Source organism: Rhincodon typus, chromosome 22 (genome assembly GCF_021869965.1).
Source record: "Rhincodon typus isolate 14 chromosome 22, sRhiTyp1.1, whole genome shotgun sequence".
Taxonomy (NCBI): Eukaryota; Metazoa; Chordata; class Chondrichthyes; order Orectolobiformes; family Rhincodontidae; genus Rhincodon; species Rhincodon typus.
Genome location: NC_063353.1, coordinates 46,080,030 through 46,098,666, shown reverse-complemented (window position 1 = coordinate 46,098,666; position 18,637 = coordinate 46,080,030). Strand labels below are relative to the sequence as shown.

The 18,637-nt window shown below is 44.0% G+C and overlaps 1 protein-coding gene across 1 annotated transcript in view; it reads right to left on the bottom strand.

Moving 5' to 3' along the window:
- Nucleotides 1-988: 988 nt before the first annotated feature.
- The window catches only part of camk1da (calcium/calmodulin-dependent protein kinase 1Da), a 395,944-nt gene continuing 378,295 nt past the window's right edge, over nt 989-18,637 (bottom strand). The window contains exons 9-11 of the mRNA XM_048610011.1: nt 8,100-8,187; nt 5,768-5,906; nt 989-2,927 (exon numbers count right to left, since the gene is read on the bottom strand). Of these exons, the coding sequence (XP_048465968.1) occupies nt 2,800-2,927; nt 5,768-5,906; nt 8,100-8,187 (355 nt within the window). The 3' untranslated portion in view covers nt 989-2,799. The remainder of the gene's footprint in view (nt 2,928-5,767; nt 5,907-8,099; nt 8,188-18,637) is intronic.

The window sequence follows — 18,637 nt, the reverse complement described above, 5'->3', positions numbered from 1 at the left end:
GACCCTTCTTCAGAAAAATTCATTCATTTCTTCATTTCAATTCTTCATTTTTTCTGAAGAAGGGTCTAGGCCCGAAACGTCAGCCTTCCTGCTCCTCTGATGCTGCTTGGCCTGCTGTGTTCATCCAGCTCTACACCTTGTTATCTCAGATTCTCCAGCATCTGCAGTTCCTACTATCACTGATTCTAATTTGCTGTTCCAAATTTATTTACTGAATTCAACTGAAATTTCATGGTTGGGTTTGAATTCATGTCTTAAGATCAACAATCTGAATTACCTAACCATTGTGCTACGATTCCCATACCTTTCTGGATATAGCAGGTTAAAGTTCTGGAGCACCACACAAATGCCAGGCAATGACCATCTCCAATAAGAGACAATCTAATCACTGCCCCTTGACATTCAACGGTGTTACCATCACTGAAACCCCCATTGTCAACATCCTGGGGGTTACCATTGACCAGAAACTCAACTGGACTCACCACATAAACACAGTGGCTGCGAGAGCAGGTCAGAGACTAGGAATACTGCGGCAAGTAACTCACCTCCTGACTCCTCAAAGCCTGTCCACCATCTACAAGGCACAAGCCAGGAGTGTGATGGAATGCTCCCCACTTGCCTGGATGAGTGTAGCCCCAACAACACTTAAGAAGCTTCACACCATCCAGGACAAAGCAGCCGCTTGATTGGCACCACATCCACAAACATCCACTCCCTCTATCACCGACGCTCAGTAGCAGCAGTGTGTACTATCTACAAGATGCACTGCAGAAATTCACCAAAGATCCTCAGACAGCACCTTCCAAACCCACAACCACTTCCATCTGGAAGGACAAGGGCAGCAGATGCATGGGAACACCACCCCCTGCAAGTTCCCCTCCAAGCCACTCACTATCCTGACTTGGAAATATATCGCCGTTCCTTTACTGTTGCTGGGTCAAAATCCTGGAATTCCCTACCCTAAGGGTATTGTGGGTCAAACCACAGCACATGGACTGCAGGGGTTCAAGTTGGCAGCTCACTCCCACCTTCTCAAAGGGCAACTAGGGACGGGTAATGAACTCTGGCCCAGCCAGCGAGGCCCAAATCCCACGAGCGGTAAATCTGTGACCACTGCAGCAGCAACATTCAATCTTCTGTCAGGCCATCCTGAAAATGCTGATAAATGTTGATAAATGATGGTCTAATATTGAAATGTTAGAGGTTGCTTTATAAACTTGAACAGGAAGTTGGTTCGCTTAGATGGCTGATATGCAATGTACAGTAGCATCAACAGGGTGTGTTCAATTGCTGCACGAGCTGAAGTTACCACGAAGGACACTCCATCTGAACCTTTCCCCTCACCTGAGGCATGGTGACCCTCAGGTTAAACCACCTCCAGTTTTCTCTCTCTCTCTCTCTCTAATAAGAGCAGGACTATGATGATAACGTTTTGACTTCAGTAGAAGACAGAAGAATGTTATACAAATGTGTCTGACTTTTTATATGTTCACCAGGACTAATTTTGAGGCTACGTTGTTGAGCACATGTTTTTTTCTTGTCGAAGCAAAATTATCAAAGATTTCTCCATGTCCCCTTAAGATAAACTGCTCGCAGAAATATGTACATTTTTACATCTCTGATATCATTTAGTAACCATGTTCAGTGTGAGCCAAAAAGAAAGCTACAACAGCTTTTAAAACGTTCCAGACCCACCAGAAGTATAAAAATAAAACCCTATGCCAAAGAATCTTGCCACATGGTTCAGGGAATGTCCTGGAATTGAAAAGTATTATTAAAATACTGAAATAATTTAAACAGATTAAGATTTAACAGGTCTATGCTTTCCTTGGGGATGCTTTAAACATTTGTCTATTTATTTTTTAATGAGGTGTAAAAGTTGTTTAGCTTGTTTCTATTACCTTTCTGTCTGCAAGAAATTTTTAACAAGAAAGGCGTAAGTAAGCCTTGTAGTACCGTACTTTTCAATATGTCTATCTATCTATCTAATTTGATTAGGATTCGTCCATCTCAGACAAACCAAACTGTACCGAAGGTTGCTACAAAAACTTTAACTGGAAACAGAAAGACATGATTAAAAAGATGCAATATAACAATGCCGTGTCAGCAGATAATCTACAAACCCAACTAAAGATGACTTCCTTTATGTACAACTAGAGACATTCACCAAAGCTGGAAGGAGCAAGCATGACATTTGATTCTAGCCCTGAAATAGTTAAAAGTCCTTGTCCGTTTTAGGACAAAAATGTTTTAGTATACAACATTTTAAACCCCGATAGGTTAATATCACAGCATTTCTGTTACCGGTTCTGTCAGCTCCATGCTGTCTATCGCAATGGTACAGCATAAGGGGCTCTGCACTTTCTGTAAAAGGAAGCAGTTCCATGTAAGATAAAGCAACCGACAAGGGTACAATAAATAAGCAATGGGTTGTGCAGTCCAGTCAATGTCTCATTCCTCAGAAAACATACATCCTGGAGAAATGATGCTACTTTGGAGGAACATTTTGCACAATTACTGGGAAAATGATTTTTTTTCAACTGCTGAATTTATATAAAGTGAAATTAAGCATTGCTAGACTCATATGCACAGCACCAGATACTGTTAAATCCATCAGCACATGGCTCAATGTTTATGATACATGTATTGTATAAGAGTTACAGTATAAAATATGGCCTTTAAAAATCTTTCCTGGGATCCCTCTAGGCTTCAGTGCACATGACAGGGTGAAATCATTTGAATTCTGGGCTGCATCACAGTGATGTTGTTTCCCACTTTTGAATCTGTTGAAGGAGCTTGTCATTTGCTCCCAGTGTGCACTGTGGTTACTGAAGTCGATCTTGCTCTCCCTTCTGATCCTAATGGAGATATCCCAGAAGGAGAAGACACAGATGACACTATACTACAGGCAGTGGATGGAGACACACCTACAGGAAACCCATCAGGGTGGAGAAGAAAACAATGAGACAAAGTCAGATGTAAGCATTGAGAGAACAACAATTAGCATCAGCACTCAGTTTAAAAATTAACACACATATCGCTGCTGATTCAAGTCTTCAAGATATTAACAGGAAAAGGCAAGAGATATAAAGACAAACTATTTTCACTGGCTGGCAATTCTAGAACTAGGGACATAGTCTGAGAATTAGGGTCAGACAGCTCAGGAGAGATCGAGTCATTGTGATGTACAACACGAAAAAAAAACCTTCCGGTCCAACTCGTGTGTGCCAACCAGATATCCTAAATTAATCTAGTCCCATTTGGCCAGCATTTGGCCCATATCATTCTCAACTCTTTCTAATCATGCACCCATTCAGATGCCTTCTCCAGATGTTAGGAACCATTTCTACACATAGAAGGTGGCAGAGGTTTGGAACTCGCTTCCAAAAACAGCAGGGGATGTTGGATCCATTGTCCATTTTAAATCTGAGATACATACATTTTTGTTAAGCAAAGGCATTAAGGAATATGGGCTGAAGGCAGATACATGGAGTTGGGTCACAGATTAGCAACGTTCTCACTGAATAGCAAAACAGGTTCAAGAGGATGAATGGCCCACCCTGTTCCTATGTTCCTATGGTTAACTTTAACAGCCTCAAAAAATCCTTGATTATTTGTTCTAAGGATACAATTGATACTTACGTTGTCAGAAATCCATAAAAATGATGCAGTAAATTTGAAGGAAACTTCTAACAATTGTAAATAAAACCATCTTTATTTGCACACAGAGAACAGATCTATAAATCATCACTAGAGTGATGTGTTATGGTCAATGACATACAGAATCGAAGAATAGATGCAGCACAGAAAGAGGCCGTTGGGTCCTTTTAGATCTATGCTGCCCCTTTGCAAGAGTGATTGAGCTAGCAGAGTGCTATGTCTCTATGTCAAATTTTGATTTGGTAAAAATTGCAGACTTTGGAAGAAGAGGACTGAAATGTTCATTTCTGGTACCTTCCTTGTTTCAGAAACTACAGGAAAGGTCACTTGATCTGAAATGTTAACTCTGATTTCTCTCCACAGATGCTGCCAGACCTGCTGAGTTTTTCCAGCAATTTCTATGTTTGTGAACTTTGTTGCAATAGCAACATTCCAGTATTTAATAATTCATAATCTGATAAAAACTATAATAAGATTGACATGGTTTTGTCACAGTTCACACAAAAATCAATTATCTAGGAAACAGTGAAATAATCAGGATGTGAAGGCTTTGGAGAGAACATAGAGGATAAATTTTTCAAACTGTTTCAGGGATGAGGGGTTTAATCAGGCTGTTGCTTTCAGGCTGTAGAGCAGACAAAACCAAGAGTAGATTACATAGGAAATGCTTGAAGCTACAAAGGCTTATACAGGGTAAGGAGATGGAAATGGTTGCCAAAGGATGATTACACAGATGTAATATCAATATCAAAAGAACTACAGGCAACACAAAGGGGGAGTGCTTATGCAGATAGGTGGTTAGGATTTGGAATGCACCATCTGATGGGGAGATGGATAGATGCCATACTCATCTTTGGATTGGAACTCAAGAAGCATTTGAAGAAGCAGAAATTACAGGTGACTAAGTGGATATTTAATCAAAGGATTTAATAACTTGAAGGGTTTCGGTATAGTTAATCTATTTCTATTGATGGACGTGTTGAGAACCAGAGGGCATTGGTTAAAGATGGGTGTAAAATGATACAAAGATGGCATGAGGACAAAACTCTTTAGGCAGCAAGTGATTTGAATCTGGAATACGCTGCCTGAGAGGGTGGTGGAGCTAAGTCCAATTGAAGTTTTCAACTGGGAATTTGGATAAGACCAAGGGAAATTGAAACAGCGGCAAGAGAGAAAATGTAGGGAATGGGGCAAGTTAAATTGTTATTGCAGAGAGCTAGCACAATGAACTCATGCTCTCCTTCCCTGCTGTGATCTTTCTGTGATTTTCTTTTGTGATTCAATGGGTTTTGAAGGGTCCATGGCTGGAAGAATGTTGCCATGTCAGATCAGAAGGAATTTTATATGTATATGCAATGTGATTAGTATGTTAGTGTCTTTACTGACTCAAGTACTCTATAAGTTATTTTACGTGCAATTAAAAATAAATTTCTATTTACATGTTGCCTTTCTATTAAATGTTTCTCTTCCTGACTGCAGTTAGTGATGTATACAAGGTGAAACAAATGATTGGTAAAGTGCTTGTTTTAAGACTGTCACATGAGAATAAGTGGATCTGCTCCAATACTGGTGACAGAACAGAAGCAGAAAGGCTGTAGCAGTGTTTTAAGGAGATTGCACCCACTGTATATTAAACGGCTGATTTTGCGACTTTTCTCTGGCAGTAAGGATCCCCACCAGCAGGAATGTGAGTTGTGAATTTAAATGTGCTCAGCAGTGTTGGCACACTGTTCTCTCACCATTTAATGCCCATGGGAAACAAATATTTTGTGTGCCCTTTCTGTGATTGAGATGCCCATTGGCCGTACAGAGTTGGAAAATGTTCTCTTTTTGTGCAGTCTTGTCTAAATCTACTGAAAACACCAAGTGCTGGTGATCACAGTGGGTTAGGCAGCATCCATAGAGAGACAGTAAGCTCACATTTTGAGTCTAGATAACTCTTCATCAGGGGGTCTAAATGTATTTTGGGAACCTGAAAAACTTTGGGAGGTCGAAACCCACGGGACGTTTTTTCAGGATCCCGCTCTAGGTTTGATGCATTCAGTAAGTCTGGAAAAAGCTCTCTCGTTTCCCTCCTCCTCGGATAAATGTAATTCTTTGTACTTACACTCTTTACGAGATGTGACATCTGGCAGTGGATTGCAGGGCTTGCGGTTGGTTTGTGCGTTCAGATTCGATCCATCCTGACTGCTACCCAGGTGCAGCCTTCTCATGTGTCTTATAACAGCTGTGGCATTAAATGCTTGCTGCAATCAAGTTCACATTTAGTTCCGTAATATACAGGAAGGAAAACTGTTTAGGTCCAATTTTCCAAAACGGTACATTTAATTTAGAGTGACATGGAATAAAGTACAAATGATAGAGACCAGAGCAGGTATTCCATTAGAAAATCCATCATAAAGCACGTGAATAATTCTGAAGATTTATACTATAAATTGTGCAATAAAATTGCTGAATAAATCAATTAATAATTTTGATAGCATCGCCTTAAACATTCACTCCCTCCATCACTGATACTCAGTAGCAACAGTGTGTGTTATCTACAAGATACACTGCAAAAATTCACCAAGACTCCTTTGATTGCACCTTCCAAATTTGATCCGTACCATCTAGAAGGTCAAGAGTAGCAGATTCATGGGAGCAAGGTTTCCCGCTGAGTCACACACCATCCTGACTTGAAATGCTATCACTGTAACCATCACTTTCACTGGGTCCAATCATACTGACTTGATGGTAATCCTAGAACTCCCTTTCTAAGAGTGCTGTGGGTGTCCCTACACCACATAGGCTGCAGTGGTTCAAGAAGGCAGCTCATCACCACCTTGTCATGGGCAACTAAAAATGGGCAATAAATGCCAGTCTTCAGTGACACTCCCATCCAATGAATGAATAAAATGACCTTCTCAAATGAAACAGGGTAATGATGATAAAAGATGGAGGGAAAACCAGGAAACCTGAAGTGTAGCAAACTGCATTGTTTCATTTTCCCTGGTCTATCACAAACTCATTGCAGTTTAGTCCAGTCAGTTTATAACAGGAACTTGAAAACAGAACCCAAATATTCAAAAGATGCCAATGTTTTTAATGCATTTAGAATGAAACAAGACAGATTTCACTCGTGTTAATGTGCAGACAGTTTAGCCAACTCAGGTGCTTGGTATCTGAAACAGAAACAGAAATCATTGGAGAAACTCAGCAGGTCTGGCAGCTTCTGTGGAGACACAGATAAAGCAGAGTTGATGTTTCATGTCGGGTGACTCTTCATCAGAACTCAATGAAGAAAAATGTCAGTTGATTCAAAATGTTAACTCTGTGCTCTTCCACCGATGCTTAGAGACCTGCTGAGTTTTGCCAGCAATTCCTGGTTTGGTTTCTCTTTTATCTGCACCTAAAGTTCCTCTCAAACAGACAAATCCTTGTCTCAGCTGAAGGGCACTTATGATCTGCCTTCAGGGAAGCCTGATTGTCAACTACGGGATTGACTCTCTGATTTCTCTGCTCTACCACACTTGCAAAAAGACTCTCTGCTGTTTCAACCTCTACAAAATAATCAAGTGCTTAATTCATCCACCATTGGTATCACTGAATCATAGAATCCCTACAATGCAGAAGCAGGCCATTCAGCCCATCAAGTCCACGCAGCCCTGTTGAAGAACTACCCTATCCCTGTACACTGCATTTCCCTTGGCCAACCCACCTAGACTGCACACGTCTGGTTATTATGGGCAATTTCCCATAGCCAATCCACCCAGCCTGCACATCTTTGGACTGTGGGAGGAAACCGGAGCACCCGGAGGAAAACCACGCAGACACGGGGAGAATGTGCAAACTCTACACAGACAGTGTGAGGCTAGAATGAACCCGAGTCTCTGGCACTGTGAGGCAGCAGTGCTAACCACTGAGCCACCATGCCACCCCTTCCGTGCTCTACAATGCTCCCATGAGATGTCTTGGGACATTGTATTGTGCCGAAGGCACTATAGAAGTGAAAGCTGTGGTTGTTGTGAATACTTTTCATTTCCTGAATAAGCAGGGGAGGTATTTGTGCATTTTATCCACTTCCTGTCGAGATCTCGCCCTTATCAGGGTTTCACTGACAGGCCTGGATCCTGCCATTACCAGGCAGTAGTCAAGAAAAGATGCATAGATTAGTTATTGGGTAACACAATCTGTTTTAACAATCACCAACGTGTTCACAGGAAAACACAAGGTGTTGGGGAATCCTGAATCATGACAAACATCTCTTATTGAAATAACCTTGTCATCCTACATTGCTTGGACCATTAATTTGTTGAATTTTAATGTATGGACCAAAGTCTGAAAGTTGGGAAGGTATAAAATGGGACAGCATTCCATGTGGGTGCAATTTGTAACTTTTAAACAAAACATCAGCTGTGTTATATCCATTGTATTGCTTTGTGGGATAAGGAGCAACTTACCCTCCACTTGCTTTTAGCAAAGTTCTTCCTGATTTGTGCACTGACAGACTCGTGAATGTTCTTGTTCAATGCTGTGTCTCCAGCAATCCTGCAAAATAATCAGCATCGGATATTTGTGAAAGAGGTTCTGTAAAGGACCACACTTTGGACTGTAAACTGGAAAAAAAGGAGTTGCTAAAAGTACCAGGAGGGTTCATTCTGCAACTTGAAAATCAAGTGGGATTGTATGGAATACACTTTAGCTAAAGAAGACTACATTATTTTCTGGAGGAGTGAGGTGGGTACAATATAACACTGGTACCAGGAGCCTTTAAGTTGAGCATAGTTTGTCTACTGAAAGCCTTCAGATTGGTCTAGCTGTGGTTTGTTAAGACTTGTGATTACAGTGTTGCTAGAGACATCCAGAAACCTGCAGACAGGAATATCTCTCTCTCTCTCCTTTCTGTCTGAGGGAGTAGTCAAAAAAACTTAAAGACTCAAAAGAAAGAATTCTAATACAAAAAAAAAGGCCCAGGTCCACCTGACCAACTATTTGAAGTGAAGATCAACTATTGCTGTGTAGACCACATTGTGTCATCATTACTAGAACAAAATGACAGTAAGAAAAAAAAATTCTCCACCCGTTGACGTTTTAAAATCTAATCTACAGAAATTGTTTTCCCTCGCTATATCTTTCTACTCATAATATTTGTGTCAAATCCTTTGTTTTGTTTGTGGATGAATGTGTGTGTGTGTTGATTTTATAGGGATATGGTTTAAGTCACATTGTAGTAAATTGGTAATCCATTTCTTTTATCAAAGAACGTGTTTGTTTACAATAAATGGAGATATTTTCCTGTTAATGATAAAATAGTGTGTGAATTACTTTTGGCCTGGATAGTGGTCAGTGAGGCAAATTGAAGGTTTAATTGGGTACTTGTACATGTGTGACAGCATGTGGAATAGTGACGCCAAAGTATTGATGTACTCTTCCCAACTGAGTTCAAATTGTGTTTGGATCTGGAATGGGCTACCTCGGAGTCTGGTGGAGGATGATTCAATTAAGACAAACTTGGTTTATTATCTGAAAAGGAAGAATATGCAGGGTTTTTTTTTATTTGTACTTTTTTTGGGATGTGGGTGTTGCTGGCTGGTCAGCATTTATTTCCCGTCCCTAGTTGTCCCTTGAGAAGGTGTTGATGAGCTGCCTTCTTGAACCGCTGCAGTCCATGTGCTGTAAATTGACCCACAATGCCCTTAGGGAGGGAATTTTTAGGATTTTGACCCAGCGACAGTGAAGGAACAGCGATATATTTCCAACTCAGAATGATGATTGGCTTGGAGGGGATCTTGCAGGGGGTGGTGTTCCCCCATATCTGTTGCCTTTGTCCTTCTAGATGGAAGTGGTCATTGGTTTGGAAGGTGATGTCTCAGGACCTGGTGCATTTCTGCTGTGCATTTTGTAAATGGTACACACTGCTGCTGCTGAGCATTGGTGGTGGAGGGAGTGGATGCTTGTGGATGTGGTGCAAACCAAGTGAGCTGGTTTATCCTTGAGTTTTGTTGGGGCTGCACTCATCCAGGCAAGTGGGGAGTATTCCATCACATTCTTGTCTTGTGCTTTGTAGATGATGGATAGGTTTGGGGAGTCAGGAGGTGAGTTACTCGCCACAGTATTCCTAACTTCTGACCTGCTTCTGTAGCCACTGCATTTATGTGGTGAGTCTATGGTCAATGGTAACCCCCAGGATGCTGATAGTGGGGGATTCAGTGATGGTAACACCATTGAATGCCAAGGGGCGGTGGTTAGATTGTCTCTTATTGGTGATGGTCATAGCCTGGCATTTGTGTGGCACGAATGTCACTTGCCACGTGTCAGCCCAAGCCTGGATATTATCCAGATCTTGTTGCATGTGAACACAGACTGCTTCAGTATCTGAGGAGTTGCAAATGGTGCTGAACATTGTGCAATCATCGGCAAACATCCCCACTTCTGACCTTATGATGGAGAGAAGGCCATTGATGAAGCAGCTGAAGATGATTGGGCCTAGGACACTATCCTGAGGAACTCCTGCAGAGATGTCCTGGAGCTGAGATGATTGACCTCCAACAACCATGACCATCTTCCTCTGTGTCAGGTATGACTCCAACCACGGGACAGTTTGCCCCCTGATACCCATTGATTCCAGTTTTGCTAGGGCTCCTTGATGCCACACTCGGTTGAGTGCAGCATTGATTTCCAGAGCTGTCACTCTCACCTCACCTCTGGAATTCAGAGCTTTTGAACCAAGGCTTTAATGAGGTCAGGAGCTGAGTGGCCCTGGCAGAACCCAAACTGGGCGTCACTGAGCAGGTTATTGCTGAGCAGGTGCTGTTTGATAGCACTGTTACTGACACCTTCCATCACTTTACTGATGGTCAACAGGAGACTGATGGTCCTGATTGGATTTGTCCTGCTTTTCATGTATGGGACAAACTTGGGTAATTTTCTATATTGTTGGGTAGATACCAGTAATATAACTGTACTGGAACAGCTTGGCTCGAGGAGGGCAAGTTCTGGAGCACAAGTCTTCGGTACTATTGCTGGGATGTTGCCAGGGCCCCGTAGCCTTTGCAGTATCCAGTGTCTCCAATTGTTTCTTGATATCACGTGGAGTGAATCAAATTGGCTGAAGACTGGTATCTGTGATGCTGGGGACCACTGGAGGATGCCGAGATGGATCATCCACTTGGCACTTCTGGCTGAAGATTGTTGTGAATGCTTCAGCCTTATCTTTTGCACTGATGTGTTGGGCTCTTCCATCATTGAGGATGGGGATATTTGTGGAGCCTCCTCCTCCAGTGAGTTGTTTAATTGTCCACCACCATTCACGACTGGAAGAGGCAGGACTAGAGAGCTTAGATCTGATCCGTTTGTTGTGGGATTGCTTAGCTCTGTCTATCACTTGCTGCTTTCGCTGTTTGGTGTGCAAGTAGCCCTGTTTGGTAGCTTCACCAGGTTGACACCTCATCCTCAGGTATGCCTGGTGCCAGGGTTGATCCCCTGGCCTGATGGTAATGGTTGAGTGGGGGATATGTCGGGCCATGAGGTTACAGATTGTGCTGGAGTACAATTCTGCTGCTGTTGATGGCCCACAGCGCCTCATGGATGCCCAGTCTTGAGTTGCTAGATCTGTGCGAAGTCTGTCCCATTTAGCACGGTGATAGTGCCAGACAACACGATGGAGGCTGTTCTCATTGTGAAGGCGGGTCTTCATCTCCACAAGGACTGTGCGATGGTCACTCTTACTGATACTGTCATGGATAGATGCAACTCCAGCTGGCAGTTTGGTAAGGATGAGGTCAAGTATGCTTTTCCCTCTTGTTGGTTCCCTCACCACCTGCTACAGACCCAGTCTAGCAGCTATGTCCTTTAGAACCCGACCAGCTCGATCAGTCGTACTGCTGCTGAGCCACTCTTGTTGGTGGACATTGAAATCCCTCACCCAGAGAACAGTTTGTGCCCTTGCCATCCTCAGTGCTTCCTCTAAGTGTTATTCAACATGGAGGAGTACTGATTCATCAGCTGAGGGAGGATGGTATGTGATAATCAGCAGGAGGTTTCCTTGCCCATGTTTAACCTGATTATCAAGAGTAAACCTAATGAATGTTAACCTGATTATGGTGAGAAGGCGGGATATGACTTGAACTTAATTGTTTACTTGGTTGAGCCAGCACAGATGCAATGGGCTGAATAGCCACATTCTGCATGTTACAATTCTGGCATTCCATGTTAGAAATAATACTGGAAATGTTTTATCAAAGATTTCAGGATGTTTCTGTGGTAAATGAGATCCTCCTGCTCATTGCATATAATCATAGAATCCCTACAGTGTAGGAGCAGGCCATTCAGTCCTTCAAGCCCACACCAACCCTCTGAAGAGCATCCCACCCAGACCCACGCCCCCCACTCTAACCCTGCATTTCCCATGGCTAACTCATCTAGCCTGCACATCCCTGAACACTACAGGCAATCAAGCATGGCTAATGCACCTAATCTGCACATCTTTGGACCGTGGGGGGAAGCTGGAGCACCCAGAGGGAACCCACACAGACACGGGGAGAATGTGCAAACTCCACACAGACATTCGCTTGGGGGTGGAATTGAACCCGGGTGCCTGGGACTGGGAGGCAGCAGTACTAATCACTGAGCCACCTTCTTGATATGCACTTGAAACGTAAATTAGATGAAAGGTGACAGAATGGGCAGGTTGTCATTGCAGACACTCAAAACTCTTTGAGAAAGATGATGGGAGAAAAGACAGAAAAACTATTTATTAGCATGCAAACATTCGCTAAGTTTAGTCCTGATAATCAGATTCCTTTATCGTACACTTTGATAAAGTAATCCTGCCTGTGAAAGTCAGCCAGCCCCAAAGAGGGCTCTTCATATTTGTTTAATGATACATTCCTGGGATGTGAGGATCACTGTCAAGTCCAGGACTAATTGTGTATGAGATAGGTCACAGACAAAGCCATCTTGCTCATTATATTCATTACAATTTGAAAGCGTTATCCCAATTAGTCACACTCCCCTGTTCTGTCTCCATAACCTGGCAGATACTTCCTCTCGAAATAGAGATGCGTTTAACAAGCCTTCATTTCTTGCCTGTATGTTATATGTATGTGTATGCTGTTCCAGTATTCATGGTTAATATCTCTTAATGTTCCATTCACACTGTTCTGTCATTTCTGATTCATTAGCCGCACTTCCTTACAATGATAAATTGGGATGAGTAATGTCAAAAAGCAGGCTCCAGTATTTGAGAGTGAGTTTGTTCACAGATAAAATCTCAGTTTCTTCATCACATTGCCAACATTTCCAAAAAGTCAAGATTTTCACAGAGTGAAAATGTTCAATTCTGAGGCAAGCTTTCCACAACGGAAACAAAAACAGAAATTGCTGGAAAAGCTCTACAGGTCTGGCAGCATCTGTGGAGAGAAATCAGAGTTAACGTTTCGGGTTGAGTGACCCTCCCTCAGAACTTTGCTGTTTGCTCTGAAAAGCCTTCTCAAACCCAACGTTTTGGCTGGATACTTGACTATGCTGGTAACCCTCCTACCTGTTTTCCCTCTTGGTTTAGCTGGGCTCTCAGTTTTGTGACTTTTTCAAAGTCTTCCTCACCCAGGGAATTGGGAGTCTGTGGAATTCTCTGCCACAGGAAACGGTTGAGGCCAAAACACTAAATGTTTTCAAGAAAGAATTAGATATAGTCCTTAGGGCTAAAGGGAGAAAAGGATACGGGGAGAAAGCGGGTACAAGGGTCTGAGTTGGATGATCAGCAGTAACTTCTGCTCCTATGTCTTATGGGCTTATGATCGTATTGAATGGTGGAACATTCGGAGGGCCGAATAGCCTACTTCTCCTCCTATTTTCTATTAGAACAAACCACTGAACTTCAACATGGCTCTGTTTCTAAAATATAAACAACTGGAGCTTGGCAGAAAGTAAATCTTAAATATCAGCCAATAAGTACAACATGTTAAAAATAATATTTGGATAAGGTCTTCTATTGTTATCTCTAATTGTTTTCATATGATTAGAACTTCTCATCGCAAACATATTTCCTTAACACAATGCTGTTCATCTCAGATTTATTCCATGGGGTAGGGATCAGTTTCAAGTGCGTCTATCGAAAAGTATTTCATTTCTCCAGCTCCTTAAATGGACTCACGGACAAACGGAACTAAAACCCTTTTCCTTCAATACAAGAACCAGATGTTGTTGGTTTTCTTTTGTGTGTTGTACATTACACACACACCAGTGTCATACCTGAAATTCTCAGGAAAATTGGTTAAATGGCCTGTGTGTAAGGGAATGCTTCCTGGCATCTACTTTAATTGAACCCCTTACTGTGATGGTCTCTTGCCCTGTTGTATCTGAAATTAGTGCTCTGGGTTTCTCATCCTTAGCTCTCTAAGAATTTTATTTGGTCGCTTTTGGCTTGGTTCCCTCCAGAAATAGAGGGACTATACGTTGTACTCTTCTGGGAGGAGGGTCTGGAAGAGGAAATCAAACGAAAGAATAACATTACAGAGTTTTAAATAAATACATCAAAGAGTTTGCCTGATCAATTTGTTTTCCAGATGCTCAGTTGGAAACAGACGAATCATACACAGGACTCACATCTGTACCCCAGGAGATTAGTAATCTGATTCTGATCACCCAAATAGGAGAGGAACAGAGAAGATCTTGCAGGTATCCTGGTCACTATTTAGCTGTTCATCAACTTCGGAAATACTGATTACCTGGACATTACCACATTGTTACTAAGGGGGAGTTTGCTGTGGACAAATTGCCTGCTATATGTGGGTACAATAATCCAAAAATACTCTGTTGGTTGCAAAGCACTTTGAGGTGTCCAGTGGTTTTGAAAACACAAGAAGCGCTATATAAATGGGATGAGCGCAATGTACAGGTTGAATGGTAGAAGTAGGACCCAGTTGGTTACCCACTGACCCTTCATGAATCATGGAAGCATTAATGCACTGAAAGGGGCCATTCAGTCCACTGTACCCACACTGCTTCTTCAAATGAGCATCATTACCTAGTGCTAATATCTCCACAACCCCGCCCAACACTATTTATATCCTGTTAATCCTCCAATGCACCTCCTGAATGCCTCCGTTAACCCTACATTTCCAGTCTGTGAATTCCAGGCCCTCACTACTTGCAAATCACTTTAAATGAGAGAGCTGATGGTGTGGTTACCGTTGGCTCACTTTCCGACATTTATATTGTGGGGCCCGAAGAAGCGGAAGTAAAACAAATCTCAGTTCCTGCTACGTGACTCCAGTCACATTCCCATCAACGCCCACATTCCCAAATTAATCTTCATCCTGGCACTTATTCCAGCCAGTAGTCAGTCTCCTGGGCACACCACTTTAACTTACTTGCCTCCTCCCTTCTGCCTATTTCAGGTGGGCAGTTGTTTAGACCATAAGGCCATAAGGAAAAGGGAGCAGAGAATTAGACTGTTCAACCCATCAAGTCTGCTCCGTCTTTTGATCGTGGCTGATATGTTTTTCAAACCCAATCTCCTGCCTTCTCGCCATAACCTTTGATCCTCTTACTAATCAAGAACCTATCTATTTCTGACTCAAAGATACTCAATGACTTGACCTCCATTGCCTTCTGTGGCAATGAGTGGCACAGAGTTAACACCCTGCGGTGAAGAAATTGCTCCACATCTCAGTTCTAGAGACTTTTCCCCTCATTCTCAGGCTGTGCCCTTGGGTCCTAGTCTCTCCAATAATAGCACAAACCTCGATGCCTTTGGGAGTAAGAAAGGGAGAGTAGAGAAGCTCATGCCTGTCCAATAGCCTTTCACCGTATACCCACCAAGTTAATATTCTGTCCTCGTTGCCAGAATCTGCCTGAAACATTTACCTGTCTCACAAAACTGCCACTGTCAGCATCTTGCTTCCTTATCCCATGCCAGACATTGGTTCTACAATGAGACAACATTGGTTAGGCCACTTCTGAATTACTGCATTCAGTTCTGGTCTCCCTGCTGTAGGAAGGATTTGTTGTGAGACTTGAAAGGGTTCAGTAAAGATTTACAAGGATGTTGCCGGGGTTAGAGGGTTTGAGGCATAGGGAGAGGCTGAATAGGCTGGGGCTATATTTCCTGAAGCATCGAAGGCCAAGGGGTGACCTTGCAGAGGTTTATATAATCATGTGGGGCATGGATAGAGTGAATAATCGAGGTCTTTTCTCCAGATAGTGTGGTCTAAAACTAGAGGGCATAGGTTTAAGGTGAGAGGGGAAAGATTTAAAAGGGACCTGAGGGGCAACTTTTTCATGCAGAGGATGGTCTGTATGGAATGACCTGCTGGAGGAGGTGGTGGTGGCTGGTATAATTAGAACATTTAAAAGGCATCTGGATGGGTACGTGAATAAGAGGCGTTTAGAAGGAGACGGGCCAAATGCTGGCAAATGGGACTAGATTAATTTAGGATTTCTGTTTGGCACGGCCAAGTTGGACCGAAGGGCTTGTTCCTGTGTTGTACAGCTCTATGACTCTATGACATGAGAAACATGAGCTGAAGTTGACCACATTTTGCCACCGAGCCTGCTCTACTGTCTAAATAAGGTCATGGTCGACCTTGGCTCCAGCAACACATTCCTGCCCTGTCCTCCATTTCTCTGAAATCTGTCTCTCCCAACCTTAAACACATTCAACAATAATCAGAGATGAAGAAGGGAACTTGTGTGAAGATGCAAAGGATACGGGAAGAATTTTGAATGAATGTTTTGTCTCCACATTCACAAAGGAAAGGGATTATGTGGAAATAATAGTCCAAGAACAGCCCTGTGAAATGCTGAAAAAATAATCATAATGAGAGAGGAAGTGTTTGAGGAGTTGGAATCCTTGAAAGTGGATAGGTTCCCAGGGCCAAATGGATTGTCCCCTGGGATGTTGAAGGCGGTCAGGAAGAAAATAACATGCTCTGAGGATTATTTTCCAATCTTCGCTAGACCAAGGCGAGGTGCTGGAGGACTGGAGGAGTGCAAATGTGGTTCTGTTGTTTAAAAATGGTACAAAGGAAATGTCAAACAATTTTAGGCCTGTTAGTCTTATTTCGGTGATGGGCAAATTGTTACAATCAATCCTGAGAGATCGACTAAACTGTCACTCAGAAAGGCAGAGACTAATCAGGGATAATCAGCAAGGCTTTGTTAATGGAAGGTCATGCCTTGCAAATTTGATTGAAATTTGACGAAGTGACAAGGAGGTTTGATGAAGGTGGTGCTGTGGATGCAGTCTACTTGGATTTTAGCAAGGCATTTGACAAGGTCCCACATGGCAGACTGGTCAAGTTAGTAAAAGGCCATGGGATACAGTGTAGTGTTGTTGAAAAAGATTCAAAGTTTACGCAGTTACAGGAAACAAAAGGTAATGGTCGTAGCTTCCCTTGTGAATGGGAGTGGTGTTCCGCACAGCTTGGTTTTGGGATCCCTGCTGTTTATTTTAGACGTGGACAATTTGAACTTGAACGTGGAGTTCACATTGGGGAAATTTGCAGATGACACAAAAATTGGCTGTGTAGTGGAGAGTGTAGAGGATAGCTGCAAGCTCGAAGACAATACAGACTAGATGGTGGCGTGGGCAGGAAAGTGGCAAATGGAGTTCAACTCTGATGAGCGTGAGGTAATGCATTTAGGGAGGTCAAATAGTGAAAGGCGAGAGTGGGGATAGTGAGGCAGTGACAGTGAGAGCGGGACGGTGAGACAGTGACGGTGACAGCGGGGATGGTGAGGCAGTGACAGTGAGGCTGTGATGGTGAGGCAGTGACGGTGAGAGTGGGGACAGTGAGGCAATGACTGTGAGAGTGGAGACGGTGAGGCAATGACGGTGAGAGCGGGGACGGTGAGGCAGTGACGGTGAGAGTGGAGCCGGTGAGAAAGTGACGGTGAGAGTGGGGGCGGTGAGGCAGTGAGGGTGAGAGTGGGGACGGTGAGGCAGTGATGGTGAGAGTGGGGTCGGTGAGGCAGTGACGGTGAGAGTGGGGACGGTGAGGCAGTGACGGTGAGAGTGGAGCTGGTGAGGCAGCGACAGTGAGAGCGGGGATGGTGAGGCAGTAACAGTGAGAGCGGGGACGGTGTGGCAGTGACGGTGAGGGTGGGGACGGTGAGGCAGTGATGGTGAGAGTGGGGACGGTGAGGCAGTGACGGTGAGAGTGAGACAGTGAGGCAGTGACGGTGAGAGTGGGGACAATGAGGCAGTGACGGTGAGAGTGGGGAGGGTGAGTCAGTGACGGTGAGAGCAGGGATGGTGAGGCAGTGACGGTGAGAGTGGGGAGGGTGAGACAGTGACGGTGAGAGTGGGGACGATGAGGCAGTGACGGTGAGAGCGGGGACGGTGAGGCAGTGACGGTGAGAGTGGGGATGGTGAGGCCGTGACGGTGGGAGTGGGACGGTGAGGCAGTGACGGTGAGAGTGGGGGTGGTGAGGCAGTGACGGTGAGAGCGGGGACGGTGAGGTAGTGACGGTGAGAGTGGAGCCGGTGAGGAAGTGACGGTGAGAGTGGGGACGGTGAGGCAGTGATGGTGAGAGTGGGGATAGTGAGGCAGTGATGGTGAGAATGGGACAGTGAGGCAGTGACGGTGAGAGCGGTGTCGGTGAGGCAGTGACGGTGAGAGTGGGGAGGGTGAGACAGTGACGGTGAGAGTGGGGACGGTGAGGCAGTGATGGTGAGAGTGGGGACAGTGAGGCAGTGACGGTGAGAGTGGGGACAATGAGGCAGTGACGGTGAGAGTGGGGAGGGTGAGACAGTTGCGGTGAGAGTGGGGACGGTGAGGCAGTGATGGTGAGGGTGGGGTCGGTGAAGCAGTGAAGGTGAGAGTGGGGACAATGAGGCAGTGACGGTGAGAGTGGGGAGGGTGAGGCAGTGACGGTGAGAGTGGGGATGGTGAGGCAGTGACGGTGAGAGCGGGGACGGTGAGGCAGTGACAGTGAGAGTGGGGATTGTGAGGCAGTGATGGTGAGAGTGGGGTCGGTGAGGCAGTGACGGTGA